The 21127-nt window shown below is 35.2% G+C and overlaps 1 protein-coding gene across 6 annotated transcripts in view; it reads right to left on the bottom strand.

The window, feature by feature from the left end:
• Positions 1-21127, bottom strand: part of LOC149805026 (uncharacterized) — a 44541-nt gene that overhangs the window by 21094 nt on the left and 2320 nt on the right. For all 6 annotated transcript variants that reach the window (XM_089946685.1, XM_089946670.1, XM_089946691.1 and 3 more), the window contains exon 2: positions 3360-3546. In XM_089946685.1, the coding sequence (XP_089802811.1) occupies positions 3360-3546 (187 nt within the window). The remainder of the gene's footprint in view (positions 1-3359; positions 3547-21127) is intronic.

Below are 21127 nucleotides of genomic sequence, written 5' to 3'. Positions count from 1 at the left end.
CTAATACAGCCACTAATAAGTCTGCGGTTTCGTTGAAAATATTGGGTGGTTATTTTGTCTTTTTTGATAAATGAAATCTTAATGCTTGAGCTCATTCTCAATTAAGTTTGTGAAACGTGCACTCTTGTAACATTATCTATATACTATTCTCAAGTATTGCACGAGTCAGCTATCAATTGGCTTGAAAAATCCCAAAATAGATTTGTGATGTTTCAGTTTGCAATTTAATTTTAACCTGCAAGACGATTCTGAACCCCGTCTATGTCCAGGCCCTGTCTCTATCTTCGAAACATGTTGACCACGAAACTCCGTCTCAAGCTCAAGCTCTTACATACATTCAGTAATTTAAGTTAAGATCAGGCTAGAATCAAGTATCACTTAGGGCTGTGTTTCCTATACTCGTCACCTAAATTTTAATTATTGAGATTTACCTCAATTACCATGTTTAACTTCGGGTCTTAACGAGCTTAAGCACGAGTCACATCCTTGGACGATTTCGAGACAACAGCCTGATTCATTCAGCTTGATTTTAATATTGAGGTTACGTTTCAACCATTAGTAAACGATTTTTTTTTATAGGAAAGTTCTAATGATTGGTTGATAAAAACAAATTTCAAGCTAAAACTCAAGCTCACATGCATGGTTTTCTGGCCCCGCTTTCACAAAAGGATTTAAAACTCATACGCAGACTCATCTGTGAGGTTATATACTCAAATTTCGCCTCAGTTTTGACGTTTTCAAAGTCGTATTCACAAGATAAACACTTAACATATATCTGAGATATTTTCACAAAACATTTGAGTCTGCTATCACAGTCTAAACTTTGATATCCAAAATGGCGACTGTCCCATTTTTGTCGTAAATTTTGCATTTTCTTTTAAAATATTTCAATTAAAATCAGTTTCACCAAATGAAATTGTGAGATTTTAAATAAACGAATCTGCAAGGTGTCATTGGATATAAATTTCCATGATTAAACTTCGGCCGCAAACCTTGCCGAAGAATGTATTTCTTGAAACATCGAGAGGAAGTGGAGTGGGGATAGGGGATTTTATTTTTACTAATGACCGTAAATACCCTTACCGCTAGTCATTTCATATCATTTATTAACACAAGAATACAACTGTGTGTAGATTCATTTTAGTAATAACATGCAGTATGTTTTGGAAAATGTGAATAAAAAGGCGGACGTGAGAGCGAGAGAGAGAGAGAGAGAGTGTGTGTACAAAATGACGATTTTATATTGACACCTCACAACCCTAGCAGTTGCTGATAGTATCATGGAATCTGAACTATGGTGTACAGGAATGGATCGCACAGTTTTCAAGTCAACATATGTCAGTATTATTATATTTTATAGGAATGGGTCCCACAGTTTTCCAGTCATCAGAAGAAGTTCTGCATTACAGTAAACTTCAACTGACATGTCCTTTTATGCGATCACGCCCAAGAAAATGAGAGAGAGAGAGAGAGAGAGAGAGAGAGAGAGAGAGAGAGAGAGATGGGGTTGTTTCGTTAACGGTTTATAGTTTCCTCTTTGATTCAAATCAGTGATGGAAGAAAATTAAAGTGTTATTCAGAGAGATTCATTTTAAAAAAATGTTATCAAAAACTTCCAGTACAACGGATTGTGCCTTATAATACTGGTCAGTTAGTAAAAGAAGAAATGTAAAATTCGTACTTTTGTGTATTTCAGTTGTGGTTTTGATCTTCACGTTGAAAATACGTTTAACCCTTAGACAACAGCAACAACAATGATAATAATAATAATATCAAAAACCATTACTACTACTACTATGCCAGAGATACTGACATAAATTCTCATAATATATAGAAAGTTTTGTTCGATTAATTTATAAGTCTCTTATTTTTAACACGAGTTCTCTCCTTTAAATTTAAATATATTAGGTTCGTAAAAAATTGGGCTACTCATCAAATTAATGACCCCCACCCCCGATTCATCGTTTTCAAATTGTAAAGCAAATAAGTTCTTTATTGATGATTGAATTATCCCCATGCTTTAGCGTCAAATGTGAGGATATTTTGTTATTTTCCACCTGTCCGTCGGTTCTACCATATGTCAATCACTTCCAAACCTTCTAATCCGCTGGATGGAAATTGATCGAACATGGTGCATCAACTGGCCATAAAAAAAAATAAGAAAAACTGTCATGGAAGGGGTTAAGGTGTGTGCAACGTTTAGCGGGGAGAGGGACCAATGTCGAAAAACCAATGTAGAGAAATTTCACTTTACCATGACATTTTCAAAATATGTTCAGACCAAGTGTAATATATGCAGGGAGATACATAATAATTGTGACGTATTTTGGATTATGAACTTATGTTTACAATCTAGGGGTGAAGATGAGTGGGGGGGGGGGGAGGAGACGGAGAATTTATTTTAAAATAGTTGAAAGCATGCCATCAAAGCTGCATGCGTTTTTAATATTATCAAATTAAAACGAGAAGGATATGGGGGGGGGGGTAATTTTATGAAAGAAAATTAGGTTGGATGGTAGTTAAAAAAACAGGTCTAAAAATCAAACACTAACAGTTTCAGGTAACCAGAAGAATCATCCGGAAAAGCACAGACCCACCTTTCTAGTACACCTTATATTAAAGCTCATTAGCTTTTTCACAAATTAAATGGTTGCAAAGTAGGGCAATGAACTTACGAGTTTGCATCGCTGAAAACAAATATTGACGTTGAAACTACTAAAATTAAGATGGGCAAGAATTATGAAACCCGATTCTCCTCAAATTTCGCATCTGAACAAAATATCTACGATCTGAGGGTGAGTATATCACCTTTTACGAAAGCCGACCCAGTTTCACTGGACAGATATGATTTAGACTCCAATCTGAGATTTGTAAAATATATTTCTTATTGATTGGTTTCGAGTCATAATGTATTGCATTTTTCATGAATTTAACCGTGTTTAATCTGTTAAAAAAGACCCCGAGGTTTGCAATTCTTAAACTAAAGTCCCCCCCCCAGCACATACAAATACTATATTTTATATTTACCTTTAGCAAAAATCCCAATATTGTCCAAAATATCGTAAGCAACATAAAGCAAAATCACAAACTGATGACTAATTTTTAGAACTTAAGTGAAATTAGACCATATCAGGACTTGGTCAGATGCAAGTTTTATGACTCAGATCCTGAAACGAATGCAAGATTTATGATTTGTATCTTCGATATGATGTTCAGTTAAGAAACTTCAATGAAAATAAAGGGAAAGGAAGTTCAGGGTTTGCTGTAACTTTGCTCCTGGGCTACTATAAAAAACACAAACATAATTTTTTTAAACTTATAAAGACTGTCATCAGCCATGGCACACACTGAGTACTTACGTTAAGGTATCCACGTCCGAGGGGGCGAGACGGTGGTCGCATGGCTGGAGTCTTGATTCCCCTGTCGGGACTCGGACGCCCAGTAGGGCTGTATCTCCCGTCGAATGCAGGACTGACGTAGCCGTTAGGCCTGCTCTCACGGCCGTCTGAGGGATAGAGGTCGTCAAGAAGGGCGTCTTTGTCGTAGCTGAATAGACAAAAAAACGATTTCATAACTAGTTCTTGTGAAACTGGCTAGTAAATTTGTATCGTTTTTGACCCCATCTCTAACTAGCTTCTTGCGTTTGAAGTCACAGGAAGACTTCCTACGATACCATATCCGGTTCGTAGGGGAAAATATCAGGTCAGTGTAACGTGACGTCACTATTTACGTCATTTTGTCATGAAGTCTTCCAACGTTTCACGGCAATGCTTTCACATGAAAATGATTGGAAATAATGTGCAAAGAAATCGCCATGTTCATCAATAGGCTACATTAAATGCAACCTTTTTTAGGAACACGGTGTGAAATGACGTGTTACTAATAAAACATGTAACTAATAATTTCTTGTGTGTGTGTTTGTGTGTGTGTGTGTGTGCTTAATGGATCCAAATTCTACTCACAGAGGACAGGGTCCTTATTCTTGATACGACTAAATAAAACAAAACATTCATGAAATTTAAGCGTTATAAGGAGAACACTTTGCAAATAATGTGAGATCAATGTTACACGTTGAAACAGGTATCTTCCGTTTTAATTTTAAACAGGCAAATACTATAAAAATCTAAACGCAAACTGTCTTAATAAAAAATATATTATTATTCGTGTTTGCGCTTCAACATTTTCCTGCCCATTATTTAGACCATATATAGATGGTTTGTTTTTATTTGGTGTGATAGTTTTCCATAAAATATTGTTTGAACACGGTCGTAAATAAATCACGTGACGTCCAAGTGGATTAATTACGCCTCGTGACGACTGGCAATACACATATTTCCTAAATTTCAATGTACTAAATAGCAAAAAAACTTAATGACAAGTATGTACAACAAAGATTAAATACTGATAAAACATATGTACTTACAGAGGCATAACCACTTAATCACAGTCTTGCATCGTGCGTACAAAACACAGAAACAGAATATTGCTATAGTTGCGAACAAGGAGACAAATGCTTACCTATCTTGATAATTACACAGCTTAACAGCCGCCTTTAACCCTGTGTTATTTAGCATTTGTTATCAGATAATTTAAACACCCTACGGCAGAAGTTTTGCAACGATTTTGTCACAAAGACCGTGGCACTGCAGGTATTGTAAATATAAATGGATGCATCGACCGGTCGCACGTATTTCAATCTGTTTATTCCGATTAAGGATCATTTTTGGATACTTATCAATTAATAATTTACCGCGTTTGCATAATGAATACTTTCTGATATATGGGCCCCAAAATTGACATCACATCCATCCTTTTGTACATTCATTATAATATCACATCTTGATGCTGAAAAACGTTATATGTATAGATTCAATTAATTATGGTAGTTTTGCTGTTTGGAGGAAATTTTCTTTTCCTAAAATTTGACATGAACTCTTTTTTAAAAAAAAATTAAAGATGGGTTATGCAATATATGTAAATCTAAAAGATGCTGAAGGTTATGCAATGTGCAAAGCTCGAAAAAAATTTCAAAGCACTGCGATTCTCCTGCAACAGCTAACTTTGACTTAGCACCTGCCAATTTTCCAACATTGCCGACCGTAGAATATGACACGAGGCCATGAAATAAGGCATAATTAAAAGGAAGGTGAGTGCAAGGATATTAATAGTAATTGATTATACTTGCATATAATATACGAATATAAGACCTTGGATATAAAGTAGGGTTTCAAATATAATTAACCATTAAAACTTATGAAAGCGGTAAAATTACTTGCGCGTCGGTTGCATTTTTTTAATGGAACGACTTCACATAGATATCGGAGCAAATTGACTCTGGAAAGCGAACAGATTAATATTTTTATTTTGTTTTTGTTGTTCTATACACATGTGAAAATTAAACTTTTCATGTATCTCATTGCCGTTAATTTTACTTCAGGGGCCTTTGGTTGAGTGATATTTTCTGTTAGTAGCGAAGAGGTCTGGATGATGAAGCGTAGTTTATTAATACTAAGCAATTTAAAAAAAAATAGAGATTGTGTTTTAAGGACCAAATCGAAATATTATCAGGTTGTTTGAAATAAATATCTTTCATTTTTCGTTAAGTGCGCAATTGTCATCTATTACAGTGCATTTTTGAAAATGATGCATTTGTCATTTTGACATTTCTTATAGATTGGTTTACATAATGCGAAATGATTTAAAGTATCGTTTAAAAGTGAACTATTACCATCTTCTCTAGATTTTGTGTTAGTCTATGACACATAGAAAACCCCGCACTAAAAACACAGATAACGAATAAAGAAAGGTTATACTTACAAATGATCTAGTCAAATTTCTCCGAGTTATAAATACGAGTGATCTCTTCAGTTTATGTTTAAAACCTGATACAAATTATAATCAAATATTTCTCACCAGTATTCCTTTGTATCGTTTGGTTTATGTAGTTAACAAATACATGACATATATAAGTTATTCTAGTCAATGCAATATATCAATTGTTTGGGTTGGACCTGTCGGTCCATTGGTTAGCAATTGTCTTAGAACGTAAGATTAAAGTTATGATATCATAACCAACTGGTGCTGTTGTATTGAAGCGACCATAAGGTACCTTGTAACTTAGGTAAAAAATAAATATCTTCCGTAGCTTTTGTTTCATTTGATAACATCAAGATGTTATCAGAAAACATTATCTCAGACTAATGATAATTGAATAGTCCGTAGTAAGGAAATAATGTACTCGTCGCTAAGATTACTACCAAACGAAATAGCTGTCAATATATCAGTAACATTTTAAATATATGGTGCTGAAATGTTGTGCATATATGTAAACTGAGAGATATTTGTGTGTGTGTGTGTGTGTGTGTGTGTGTGATTTGGATTTTTAACGTAGCTTTAACCATTTTTCAGTCACATCACAATGATGTCTGCAGTGTGGCAGTTTATAATGATGTCTAGCACTGGGGCATCATGTCGCAGACATGTAGCATTAAGTCTCACCCAGTCACATTATCCTGACGCCAGGCCGACCAGTCCTAACACTAACTTCTTAATGCTGAGCGTCAAGCGAGGCAGCTGTTAGTACCATTTTCGTAAGTCTTTGGTATGATTCGGCTGGGGTTCGAACCCACGACCTCCCGCTTCCCAAACCATGTACACTCGTGTAGCAGACGCCTTTGTCTTTTGTATAACTCGACCGGGGTTTGAACCCGCGACCTCCCGTATCCGAGGCGGACGCTCTAACCACTAGGCCACCGGAGCGATCCACACTGACAGATATTATACGGTTGGCAATGTCTTATCTCGACACAACAGACTAGGAATGACGCGCCATCGTATCACTTATGGAGGGAAGCTTAGTGGTCAGTGTTCTAGAATCCTGATTGATAGGGTCCATGTCCGAATTCTATCTCTGTGGTAGCTGGTGTAGATTACCCTGGACTTTCCTTGGCAAGACACCTCTCTTCTGTGGCCTTAGTACTCAGTAACGTAATTGTGTTGCTATGCAGTCAAACAACAGAGAAAACAAAGAACAGAACAGGGTGTCTTTACATGTATTCGAGAAAAGATATGAAACTATAATGGCGCAGATAATACAGCGGATTTCGCAACGCAATGTTAGTTCTTCCTTAAACCAAGGACTGGCACAAAGGGGTACAATTTGTTCAGAAAGATTAATCTTTCCGTACTAAAACCAGAGGAAAGGATTTTATGAATGTATTTTGTACTTGAAACAACTTTAAGTAGATGAAAGCAAAAAGTGGATGATGTACGAATATATTAGATGTGAGAAGTGTATGTTCTTAAGCAGATAGTATGCCATGAGGGTTTTGGTGAAAGTGTATTCTGGAGCTGCACGATAAACAGCGTGAACACTACACCAACTGTGCTCATAAAATACACTTTGTTAGGAGCAGCAATTTAAGATAAACCCATCGTATATACACTTTTTTTTAAACATAATTCCAAACTGTATGCAGTACTTTATTGTACTGGTGTTGTTCTCTCTGATCAGCGATAGCTACACAAATGGTCCGAGTTTCCTCTGACCCTTGCCACCCAATTTTTGATATTTGGATATTTATGTTGGGGTGTAGGGTCAGAGTCCAGTTCCTATCGAAATGTTTGAATTCGCCGACACAATTTGGTGTCGGCATCGGGTAGTCGCTTACTAGGCGGCCCAGCAAACTTGAACGACCTTTCATCAAAATATACCTGCATGAAATCGATACTAATATGATTTATTTTCTTAGAAATTGCGATAATAGCATTCGTTATGTCTTTAATCCGCTGACAGACGAGACGAAAGTGCATCGTTGCTGAAATATGACCTGGATCTGGTCATTTGCATTCCTAGTCACGTGACTACACAACTCTAGCAACCTAGACATCAGAGGCCATACAGTCACGTGCTATCAAATAAACACCATTTCTGGTGTTGCTGTAGGAAAACAAATCGAACATATAAATGAAAGTCACGTAATTTGTATAGAAAATGGAGAAAGAAACCAACGGAAACTTCTCAAAATATTTATTGTGGAAACAACGAATGAAAATCTGGAAAAGTTGCAACAATTTGAAGAAAACCAGATTCACTATGCAGAGAGCACATGTCAATGTGGTAGTCACGTGACACTAAAAAATATGGCTGAGACGTGCTAGGTACTTCTTGAAAATGGTTTTCTCCACCCTGCTGCGATACCGACAGGTTTCTGGTCGTTGTTCTCAGAATAAATATGTTGAGAATTAAGTGTGTATTATATTTATTTACAAATATTAAATGAACTCTGTATAATATGTCCAGATTCTATATACAGCAACTTTGGAAATTTGTTTATGTTCGCTATCGCGTGACGATATGACCTCTGCTATCATTGACATGTAGGTTGCGAGATTAGTATAATCATGTGACTCGGAATGCAAATAGCCAGATCCAGGTCAAATTTCAGCAATGATGCACTTTCGTCTCATCTGTCAGCGGATTAAAAACATGACGAATGCTATGCTCACAGTTTTTGAGAAAAATTAATCATATTCCTATCGATTTCATGCAGGTATATCTCGATGAAAGATCGTTAAAGTTTGCTGGGCAGGCTAGAAAGCGGCTACCCCATTCCGACACCAAATGGTGTCTGCGAATTCCAACTTTTCAATATGGAATGGACTCTGACCCTACACCCCAACATAAATGCCCAAATATCACAACTGGGGTGACAAGGGTCAGAGGAAGCTCGGACTTCTACACAAGATACTTGAAAATCAACATTTTGCAATCAAACAGTTGAGTATTTTTCTTTACACTGCTGTACTTACTGTATTTCAGAATCCATAGTGACGGAAAGTTGAAATACAAATAATCAAGAAAATTAAAATAGTTGTCAACCCATTAGCCTTGTCTTAAGTATTATAATGTACTAAACGACAATTTTTGCGTACAAGTAAACTTGTCACGTGACTTGAAGTTAATTGCTTGTCAGAACATGCAAGGTTTGTGTTTTATATTACATGGTTTTGGATTTATCGATAGAGTATGTATTTCATTTAATTTGCGCGAGAAGTGCACTACATAAGAAATTGAAGAGAGTAAAATAAACATAAAATCTTAGTTGATAAACGAAGAAACAATAAATAATGCTGTTGGTGATGTATGCCAAAACATTCAATAATCACATCAATCTGTCTGGAAGAATGAAGATCATCCAATCGCGTCCGTAGAGTGAATAATGCGACGGCAAACATCGATGGCTTTTATCTTATTTGCAGAGACCAAATACCTCCAATTAACATGAAAATTAAGTGAATGGTAGAAAGGAATTTATAGCAAGCATGAGACGATGTAAGTATAAATATGATAAGAAACAAAGCTTGCTAGTGCTCAGGAGTATTTGTGTTTATTGAAAGACTAAAATAAAACTCGAAATTTAAAGCTATACCAAATGAATTTGCTAGATATTTGAAATGTGTAAATAACATTTTGACCTCCATTTCACCTTCGATGAGTATATTGTAGATTTAGTTAATACTGTTTTTAACATGACATGCAAATTATGTTTGATTACCTTGGAATAACTATTTACTAAAAATGTTGCATGCTTTTAACAGTGACGTACGGCAAAAGAGCTGGACCAGATAAATTACTGAACAAATTCATTCAGAAAAGATATATTGGTACCGTTCTAGTTACTCTTTTAAGACTTATTTTGGTATGGGCATTTTTCTCAGTGACTGATCAAAAAGGAATATAATCTTGATGCAAAATTCGGAAATATGTAATATGTACAAAATTGCAAACACATAACGCGTTTAAGTGTATGATATTTATAAGTCGAATCCAATTGCAAAGTCCATGATTTTTTTGTCGTCGCATAATGCGCCGGCTGATTTGGGTCCGTACAGCTTGTTAGGAGTAATCAGTTGAACAAACTTCATGGAACCTGATCTGTAGGCGCATTATGCAACGGCAGATCAGTATCGTTGTTGTTTGCAGTTTGACTAGACTTTTAGGCCAGTACCGACGGGATTGCATTCTTAAAGATTCTCCATGACAGATTAATTTCCTGGACTGCGATCATATGGTGCATACATTCTGGTATGTTTCACTGGATTTCTGTTACTCATCCTCGTCGAAATACCTTTACAGGTTCTAAAGAATGTGATCTAAAAACCTTGTGCGTTTGATTCAGGAAACATCTGAACAAATGGTATGAAAGTCCACATGAGAAAACCGAAAGTTATTATCGGATGATACATTTTTTCCTCACATATTATTTAAATTTTCCCCATTACTTTTTAGCAGCAAAAAGCTCAGACAGAAGCAGCACTCTTATTTCATATCGACCCTGTACCACCGACTTGTTGAACACAGTTGTAAAACAGGGTAACATCGTTATAATAACGTGTGCTCATATACAAACTGCTGCAAACCGACGATTGGTTATTTCCAACATAACTGTGTTTCCATTTAAAATAGAACTTAAATGACAACTACGAATATTAAAAACATGCAAATCAGTAGAAAGTATGTAACTGACCATATCCAGTTTACATGACCACGTGACCAATCTTTGCATATCCTCAAAATGTCGGGGGTACATTCGATTTTTTAAGTTTAAATTTAACTGTTAGAAACGTCTAAAAAACATTAAAAATTAATGAGGTTATGAGAAAAATGTATCATCCAGCAATAACATTTTTTTTTGCGAGTGATATTAATGAGTTAGGGATGGTATTTATGCCTCAGGGTGTGGACGAATTCAATGTGCACACGTTAAAACATTTCTTGCGCAGATAACACCGCTACCATGACTAATACCCAAGTAGATTTACAGTAAGGTCCAGATACTTTGTACAAATATTGTTAGAGATATAAACTCTAAGTCAACTCTTACAAATGTAAGTTAAAAGTTATTCAGTTGGGGTATAATTTCGCATAATTTAGAATTTAAATATAGAAATGCGAATTTAGAGATAGAAAACAATTTTTTATTTATTTAGGCATATAAGTTTCATGTAGTGGATGGTACATTTAAGCGGAACAAAGTCGAGCAGAAAAGTCTGGACAGAACTAGATACTTGACCAGCTTCTTTAATATGGTAGCGCTCTACAGTTTCATATTTTGTATAGGGGTGCTAGAATTTTAAAGAAAAAGAATTTCCCCGGATTTTCTCACTGGTTACACTGGCTATTTTAAAAGACCTGGCATATCTTAAGTATAGTTCAAAGAACCTTTAATTCCCTTTATTTTGGTGTATGGTTGATGGGTATAATATGGGTTATAGAGTATACAGCTTGGCCTTACTCCAGATGTGCACCTTTCAATAAAGTGCTAGCTCCACTTGGTCATTTACACTTCCTGAACTTTAGAGGCAAATTGTATAAGAAATAGCCGATAACATTTTTTACATTTTATATATTTGGTAATTCATTCATTGCACTTTCAGAAGCTGGTATTGTCTAGTCTGTCAAAACTCATTTTCCTTATTTTAATAGCTGCTAAGGATAGTGTACGTTAGACAAATTCAGGCTGATTTTTGTAGCACAAGGGAGTAGTTATTTTAGTTAGCAGTGTGCTTAGATCATTTACAATTTCCAAAAGTACAATATCCAAACAAATGTCAGCCACATTACATAAAGTAGCATACAGGTATGTCAACATTCTCGCCATTGTGTATGTTTTAAATGCAAACAACTTCACCTTACATACATCACTCTCTCAAAAGTATATACTAACTAGTGAGCGCCCCCTGTGTGTACGTGTCGACAAGCTTATAACACTATAACCAATTATGGAGTGAAATGTGGGGTTCAACACATGGAAATACAACGGAAAGCTCACATTTACAGTTTTGCGAATATAAAATGAAATACTGCAAATTACAAAATCCACCCAGAATGACCTTATTTGTGAGGAACGTTGTCCAGTACTATTGTTATGTTTAAGCCAGAGTAAGATAATTTAATTACTGGCTCAAAATCTTCAAATTTAATAGAAATAACTTGATACGTATCTAAATGGATCGACCTACGTATCCACAGAAAAAGAACTGGGCGAGATATGGTTCTTTTCGATAATATGAAAGTCAGTGAAGCTTGAATTTAGCAACGGGCTGGCGATGAGCAACATTTTTTTAATACTTTGGTTAAATCATCAATTAGGGACGCTTTCATTCAGGATTGGCAATCTACGTTACCTTTGTCAGGAAAGAGCTGGTTTATATGTACATATTTAAGATTATTTGCTTAATATATATCTACACAAGGACCAGCTGATCTAAAGTAAAATAAAGCTTCGATGTGGTTATTTGGCCAATGTACGTAACGTGTCTATTCAACTGAGTGTACTTTTCATATTCTTCTTTCAGAAAACATAACGTTTACTCTCAGTAAGTACTGTATTATCGTTCTAAGCTAATACAGATTTGTGAAGTGACAGTTTACTCTTTTGAAAAGATTAAAAGTGTTCAATAGATTTGTCAAACTGACTGTTGTGCGTTGAGAACGATAAGCTTGACGTATATTGTATTTAAGCCGCACACTATGTGGAGTTGGTGTTAAGCTGTAAGCCTACATGCCAACAAAAAACATTAGTTTGACCTTGGTACTAGGGAGAACTATGTAAACAATAAAAATCTACAACAGCATGGCGCGTTCCCACGCGTACCATTAAATATCACATTAATATAAATTTCCATCTGTATACATCCGTTCTACATTACATTGCGTAATGGATATAATTGTTCAATTTGCATATAGTGAAACTGATCAGCATTAATTGTAACAAAACTTATCTAAGAATGGTTTGTATCCATCTCCAACGGTGAAAGAAGCTTGGCGCTGCATAGATTACGTAATTAAGAACATTCAGGCAGGATTACACTATCTCAGCACTGGTTTCGAAAATGGGAGAAAGTGTAAGAAACTTGGAGATCACTAGGTCAGGAAACTGTGAGCGCATCATTTGAAATCGTACTTGTTTGAAAAATGTATTTAATAGGTTAGCTGTAAGTGAAATTGGAATTACTGAAAGGCACGTTCTTCTGTTGGTATCTCTGATAACCTATCATATTTAAATAATACTAAGAGACACTAAGTCCAATTTTTTATTTGCAAATATAGAGCTATTTTTAAATTCTTACTTTTGTGACTACGTTAGCAGATGTTGAGCTACGTTTTAGTATAGTGAAATAATGAAAATGACTGCTTCAGCGAAATATGAATAACCCTTCGTTCCATTATAGATGGAGTGGTACGCAAACTATAAACCCTTTCCAGATGAATCAAAGGTTGGTTAAATTGGAGGATGTCAGCATGTCACTTTCAAGGATTCATTGAAGTCATAATTCAGAATAAATTATACATCAATAGACAGAAGAAAAAACTTTTTGACCTGTTTTATATTTAAAGTTATGCCTGGTTTTGTCTGAGTATAACTTGCAAAAAATGACAAATGTTTGGTTGACTTGTTTATAACATATTAGTCTGTCAGCTTGTCTTTCATTCGGGTAAATTTATCCCCATTGGAAGTTAAAATTCTGCGATACAGTAACATTGACAAAATTTGTCATTGGGATCTCTCTGGTGGCTTAAGAACCGCTCCGGTGGCCTAGTGGTTAGAGCGTCCGCCTCGGATGCGGGAGGTCGCTGGTTCGATACCCGGCCGAGTTATATCAAAGACTTATAACAATGGTACTAACAGCTGCCTCTCTTGGCGCTCAGCATTAAGAGGTTAGTGCTAGTACTGGTCTACCCGGTGTAAGGATAATGTAACTGGGTGGAACATCATGCCACATGTCTGCAGCATGATGCCCCAGTGCTATACATCACTATAAAATGCCACACTGCAGACATCGTATCGATATGACTGAAAAAGTGTTAAAGCTACGTTAAAAATCCAAACCACACACACTGGTGGCTTAAGTGGTTAGAGCATCCGCCTCGAATGCGAGAGGTCGCGGGTTCGAAGCCCGGTCGAGTCATACCAAAGACTTATAAAAATGACACCAGCAGCTGCCACCCTCGGCGCTCAGCATTAGGAGGTTAGTGTTAGGACTGGTCGGCTTGGTGTCAGGATAATGTGAATGGATACAACATGTTTGCGTTATGATGCCCCAGTGCTAGACATTACTATAAACTGCCACACTACAGACATCGGGACGAGATGACTAGAACATTGTTAAAGCTACGTTAAAAATCCAAATAACACACACACACATACATTATCAGTGGGCAGAAAGAACAGTTAGGAGACAAATCAAATGAAAAGAAAGTTTTTCGCTCGTAAGTTTTATCATTAACCAATATGTACTTTAAAGACGCATTTCACTTAGGGAAAAATAGAGACCTTCCAACCTTGATATCATCGATATGTAGTAGTGAAAATAACGCCAAATTAAGATAGGTATTTACGAGTAGATAGCAAATGATCACGATTAAAGGACAAACCATTTAATTTTCTTTTAATGGTGACGGCAATGGCATGGGATTGTTTGAGAAACGAAAATTCCAACTCCCAAATAGCATGAAAAAATATTCTTACTCTGATTTGTACAGAATAGAAACTAATATATGCTGACTCGAAAGAAACAAAACAAAAAAAAAAATAAAATAAAAAACAACCAAGCTCCTCCCCACCCCATCCCGGAACAAACAACTAAATGGTCGGTCCCTAACTCACAAACACATTTTTCTCCACGAGCAAGAAAATCTGTGTTGTAATTAATAGATTATGTCTAGATAGGCTAAGCTATCCATAAGATTAAACATGTTGATGTAACAAGAAGAATTAAACATGAAATGTAAACATTGTAACTTTATAAGGATATGTAAACACCAATCCACATTTATCTGAACGTATATACTAGTGACATATTTGCATAAGGTCTGCAGTCAGTCAAGGTAAAAACGACGTTGTGCATAATAAAATGTTTATTCACATTCGTCATAAAGGTTTATACAACATACCTAAAATATGAGTTATTTCTCGGAAATTGTCGGAACCGACTACTTGCATAAAGAGTGTCGTTTTATGATATAAGTTAAGATACATTTTTGCTCTGACTTGTAGAGAAAAGGAGATAATTCTATTCTACCCATTATATGTTAACAAATAATTATCTTGAAGTCAAAGACAAACAAAATATATATCTTGGCTCGAAATTAAACACCAAGCTCCTCCTTACCCCCGTCCCGAAACAAAATTTTGAATGGCCAGTCCCTAACTTACAAACACCTATTTCTCAACAAGTGAGCAAATCTCTTCCACCCCCTCCCCCATCCACCTGACCTACCTTACTACACCATGGTCTTAAACTAATTAATAGAAGAAAGAAAAAAAAAAAACAAAGTCAACACGTTTAGTAAAGTTCAGCAAATAATTTAATCATCTAAGTTATAAATAAAAATTTAACGGAAACTTACAGCATTGTGAATTAAATCCTACGTAATCCTAAACGTTCTATCATAAGTCCAAATAGTAGAGAATTTCGAATTAAATCTCGTTGTGTTCCGAATGAATTCCAGGTCTTGAATGTGCTTATGTACCATTTTTCTTTTAATATGCCGATGTGCTTACGTTCTTGATGTATCACACTATTATCCAGAATGTTTTTGAATTAATTCAAAATAATCCCAAAGTAATATTTTAGTCAAACGGTCAATGAACTCTTTGTAATTCCACTGAATAATTTAAATAAATAAATCCTCTCAAATTATAACTGAACAGAACAAAACAATTATATTAAGATAGCAATTGGGAACGAATAATTGTTTGCTTCTTCCTTCTTATATACATTTCCACGACTCAGTGTCGCGATACATCCATATTTGACCTATTTATCAGTATATTCCCGTGTGACATTTTTCTCGCAGTACAACCCAACATAATCGGCGTCGCAATAACTCAATCATCTCAACGGAAAATTACTCCAAAATGTGCAAAGGTTAAGTTTCTAGAACCTAATAAGGTCCTTATCAAGGCTGGGCTTAAAACTCAAACCCAAGTAAACAACCTATTTACAGATTACAAATGATCATTATCTTAAAATTAATCAAAATCATGGACAAAAAATAACTATGTGATATGTCGTTTACAAAAGATCATTACTATCTACAATCGTGAACAAAAGATAAGCACACAGTATAGACACACATAACCTTCACTTTATTCTGATCACATACAAGGTCCGATAAATACAAACATCAAAATGAATGTTAAAGTAAATGGAGATCTACAGACGATGGGTAATCTAACGCTGATCCAGTGCAAACTGAATTGAATGTTGCGCGCTGTGACGTAGGTGATAGTTGCGCTTATCTAACAAAAATCTGTACTAACCTGTTGTTATGATTAAACCCAACGTCCTCTTTTCTTGACCCAGATCAGCAGCTGTCTATCATTACAAAAGTCCACAGCGATCAATAATTTTCTTCGAAGTTTTGGATGACAGTTAAGGTTCAGAACAATCAACAATCAAGGTTAAATAGACTTATATTAAAGTATATTAGTATTAAATTTTAGAACAGCAATTAATATAAAATGTATGAAGATTAAATGCGTCCACGTGATCACGTTAATATACACTTCAAATGGAGACCGTTTAACTCATAATGACCTCTAACGTTTGGAGCTCTTCAATTCGTAAACAGCAATCGTGTTTGCAATGGCGGGCAAAATCAATTCGTCGATTCCTCGGCATGATAAAAGGTCGGGGTACACGAGTCAGCGACAGATTAAGGTTTAATCAGTGCAGTCGTATATAAGTGTTGTGCCGATTGTTTAAGATATATTGTATGTGCAGTTTTGTAGAACTAAATCACACATGTCTTTAAATGGCTATTATGCGGGTCTTTTCGATTGATCGTATATCAGTATTCATTGTAAGATCATTATATACATTCCCCTCTAAAAAAAATGACAAAGAATACATGCGACTAAATTAGTGTTCAAGTACAGTAATGTTTTTAAACAAAGCCAACCAAGAAATGTGATCCATTATTATTAACAGGATTGAATGTCGCGCTATTGTCATAATGGATTAATATGGAATTGTTTTGGGTATTGCAACGCACTGGTAATGATTAGACCTGACCCAGTTTTTACCCAGAGTACATTGTAACTGCTCACAGTTAACTATACTTTTCGCCTGAGATGTAGATCGCTCAACAATCAAGAATTAAACGGCTTAGGTTATATTATATTAGTATTACACTGTCAGAAAAAGGTATTACTTTATATAAGATCAATAAAAAGTGCCTAGATGACCAGCGTCGACGTACACGATACAAGAATGCAAACTTAAGTCTAGCAATGCAAGAGACAAATATTATCCCCAAACCATATTTTCCCTTCTCACAGTATTATAAATATAATGCAAGCAATAAGGAAAGTAACCTGCTGGAAAGAGATCTCTTTAAAATATTCAAACGTGTAATTTAAAATCAGTAAATAAATGCAATAAATGGTTACAAACAATGATTTATCTGTCCATTTCATTTATAACTAAAGCGGGTATTTGCTCATTGCATTTTCTTTATTTTGGGTTGGTATTCAATTCCATGAAAAGTAAATATAGTGTATTTTGGAAATTTTATGTTAGATATATTCACCAATAATTCAGAATATAGAATGTTCTTTCCATATACGCACAACGGAAGGAATACAAGTTATTTCCTTTCAAACTATTTGTGGAAAAGAGGCCAAAGCCGTGCGTAAAAACGGCTTAACAAAAAGCTTGTATTTACCAATCTGCATGGAATTGATCAAATACATTAATTACTTAGAAGGATGTATTGTGCTACTCTGTAATTTTGAAGAAGAAAAATTACTGAGCCGAAATAACTGTACATACCTAGTATATTTTAGACAAATTAAAATTTGCACTCTAGTGTTCGAGATATCTATAAAGCCGAAGTAATTCCGTCTGTACACTTAAATGCTCTCTTTACGACACTTTTCCTCCATTATAACATTCAAATATTTTCCCTACATCACTAAATTGAAACTTGATATAAGCCATATTTTTAAATGGAAGTTTTGTCTGTTCCCAATAACTGATATCACCATTGCTTCATACTGAGTTTAATTTTAAAAGGATCAAATCGGAAATATGAACTCGAGCATGTATTCATAATGTATGGATCGAGCTGAACTTCACATATGCATTTTCCTTGCAAAAGCAAATATTATAAAGGCAACACTTTATTACAGTCTATAGAAAGACAATGCCATTCAACCAAAAGTGAATAATGTGCGATGAGACGAAATATAAATGTTGCAAACCCACCCCATCCCCTAAAAGGAAAACAAGATATGTTATTTCGATTTATGGTTTAATTATATAACAAACAAACAGGTTAAGAGTTGTAGAAATGAAAATATGTTTGTTTGTGCTTTTTTTGTCCATTTTGTATGGAACTGAGAAGCAAATATTTACCACGATATTGTTGTTCATGGCCGAATCTATAAATATTTTATACCATTATTTCTGCAAATTCAGAAATAACCTTAAAAACAGGGACGACATTTCTGTACTTTGCAAATTGCGAAAGGTAATCAAAACACTAATTCTGTGCAAGTAATTAATTATTAAATTGAATTTAAGATTAACAGAAATATGTATAAAGTATTCCTTACATTTTAAGTAAATTTATAGTTATTTTTGCAATAAATGAATATGCATACTATATTTAATTCTTAATAGAATTACATTGTTTCTCCTCCACACCAGTGTTTCTTAACCTATGGGGCACGACCCAAAACTGGATCGCCATGCTGTTTTGAGTGGGTCGCAGAGATCAATTTGAAATGTGACATTTCCTACCCAAGTGGATGTTTAGTATTCTATGCGTCGCAATTTTAACACCACAAACCTAACTTGGGTCGCCGCCAAACAGGTTATGAACCACTGCTCTGCACTATAACACAGGATTGCACCGTCATGTTTGTACCTATAAATTGCTTTTGCAATTTAATGATAATATTTGTTTCTGTTCTTTTCTGTTCATATTGGCACGAAATTTTAAAAGCATTTGTGGCGGTTTTATTTCCCCAAACTCCTTTCATGGCTACATATATCAAGCTAAGGAAACACTCCAACATTTTTCATGCGTGCAAGAAACACGATTAACGCACACCAAATGTGTGTCTTTAACCTCCTCCTCCTACTATTCCTCCTCAGTATTTCGTTTAGATCCCTTCGTGCCCTTCCCACCAACCACATATTGAGTGTATATAAGAGATCTTACAGAGTACTAGTTTCAAATCGTACTTAAAAATGGCGTTTAAAAATTTACATTTTTCCAAGCTTTGACAAGCAAATTATTTACATTATTCAGCGAGTTTCATAAACTTTATTTGAAATGAGCACATTGTAGGATTATATTTATCACATAGCAAATATTAATGATTGCATATGACGAACCCGCAGAATTGTTGAGCAAAAATGCCAAATGCCTTTGCAATACATTCTGATGTCTACCTGATGACGTCATTAGTGGTTACTATACCTGATATATATTGAAAATTAACAAATGGGCATATTAAAGAAAAGAGCACAGTAGTGTTATGATAAATGTGGATTTATAAGGGTAACAGTGTTTTTGTCTACTCAAGGACCGCTTTCAGCTACTGACTTCACCTTTGGAAATCAATCACGTGGTGATAAACTTGTAGTCAAAGGATAATATCACTGTTGATACTGCACCAGGATGACTATTAAAAAATCGAGATTTATTAGGTCGCATATAGAAAGGATACCGACATCAAAGTGTTTTTTTTTTTCATCCTCCATATTAAGACAGTGTTCTCCTTCGAAATGTCTTCGTGATAAAGAATATGATAAATTTATTTATTTTAACTCTGTTTGTTATTGATACAGACACTAAACATGTTACTGTTTGCTTTTAACTAATCGTTGTCCATGTCCTATGTTGACAGTCATATAACAGACAGTTAAAAATGTAGCCAAAACAAACAACTAGAAAACTGTCGATCACTTGTTCAGCTCAGACCAAGTGACTGACTTACCAAATATACTTCACGGACTACTTAATTTAATTCTTGTAGCCTTTTACTATTTTGTTTGAATTTTGATGGTAAATAATTTTTTCTTCTCAAACACACACAAGATAAAAAAGGAAAATGAAATAAACTATTCAGCAAAGATCTTGGACAACTCAGCTTTTTCGGAAACTATTTGGTAAATATCTTGAGGATTATATCTCAAGGAGAAAGAAACATTTCCACATTATCCATTTTCATTGCTCTCCATTCTGAAGAAAAAAAACAAACTTATATTCTTTCTTTGAAGATAATAGTATTTTATTTAATTAATGCGATACAGTCAACAAAGTAGTGAAGGAAATATTGTCTATTTAATACCATTTGATAATCTTTATGGTTACAAAATGTAAAGGCCTTACTGGGGAGCAAACATTTTTTTTTCTCTGTTCACTAAATTTACATTCCCAAATAAAGCTGATCTTGCGCAATGAAATATACAGAGGAAAACAATTTAGCTGAATGTCGTTCATACGGAATGTCATTTTATCTGAACCAAATATATATACACATCCTCCATGCACTCCCCGGTCGACTCCAGATGTGATTTTACCCATGCTCGCTCATCCGAACTTCCGTTTATACAACTTATAAGGAAGAGTTTGGTTGAATAAGATTGTAATGTATCTTTGACAACATTGAAGATACAGCAGCACGTTGCAACCCAAGAGACCAACTTCAAGTGCGGCAGACAGAGCAGAGTTTCTCCCGAGTGGGTATCTACAGCTACAAGAAACTCTGTTCGTCAAGTGACTTCCCCAGAACGCAAATATGTGGTCTTCCGAGGCTGATGTATGCCGACGACATGCGTATGTAAGCACTGTTGGTAGTTTCTTGGCCAGATAGGTAGAATTATGCAGATAAAACTTTCCATATATGTAAGGGAGGAAGTATGTGTGTGGGATGCAAATATGTATCTGTCAGGAATGTTGTTTGGGAAATTTGGGTTGGAAGTGTATTATCACGTTAGACTGATCGCCGCTCCTTTCCCTATCAACACTAATGATAACGCAGCGAAGTTCCCTGTTATATTCTATTAATTTATTTCAGTTTCACATATTTTTGGTCATGTA

The sequence above is a fragment of the Sinohyriopsis cumingii genome, chromosome 2 (assembly GCF_028554795.1).
Source record: "Sinohyriopsis cumingii isolate HCF-2022 chromosome 2, ASM2855479v2, whole genome shotgun sequence".
NCBI classification, from domain to species: Eukaryota; Metazoa; Mollusca; class Bivalvia; order Unionida; family Unionidae; genus Sinohyriopsis; species Sinohyriopsis cumingii.
Note: the sequence above shows the minus strand (reverse complement) of the source record. Positions and strands in the feature narration are given on the sequence as shown.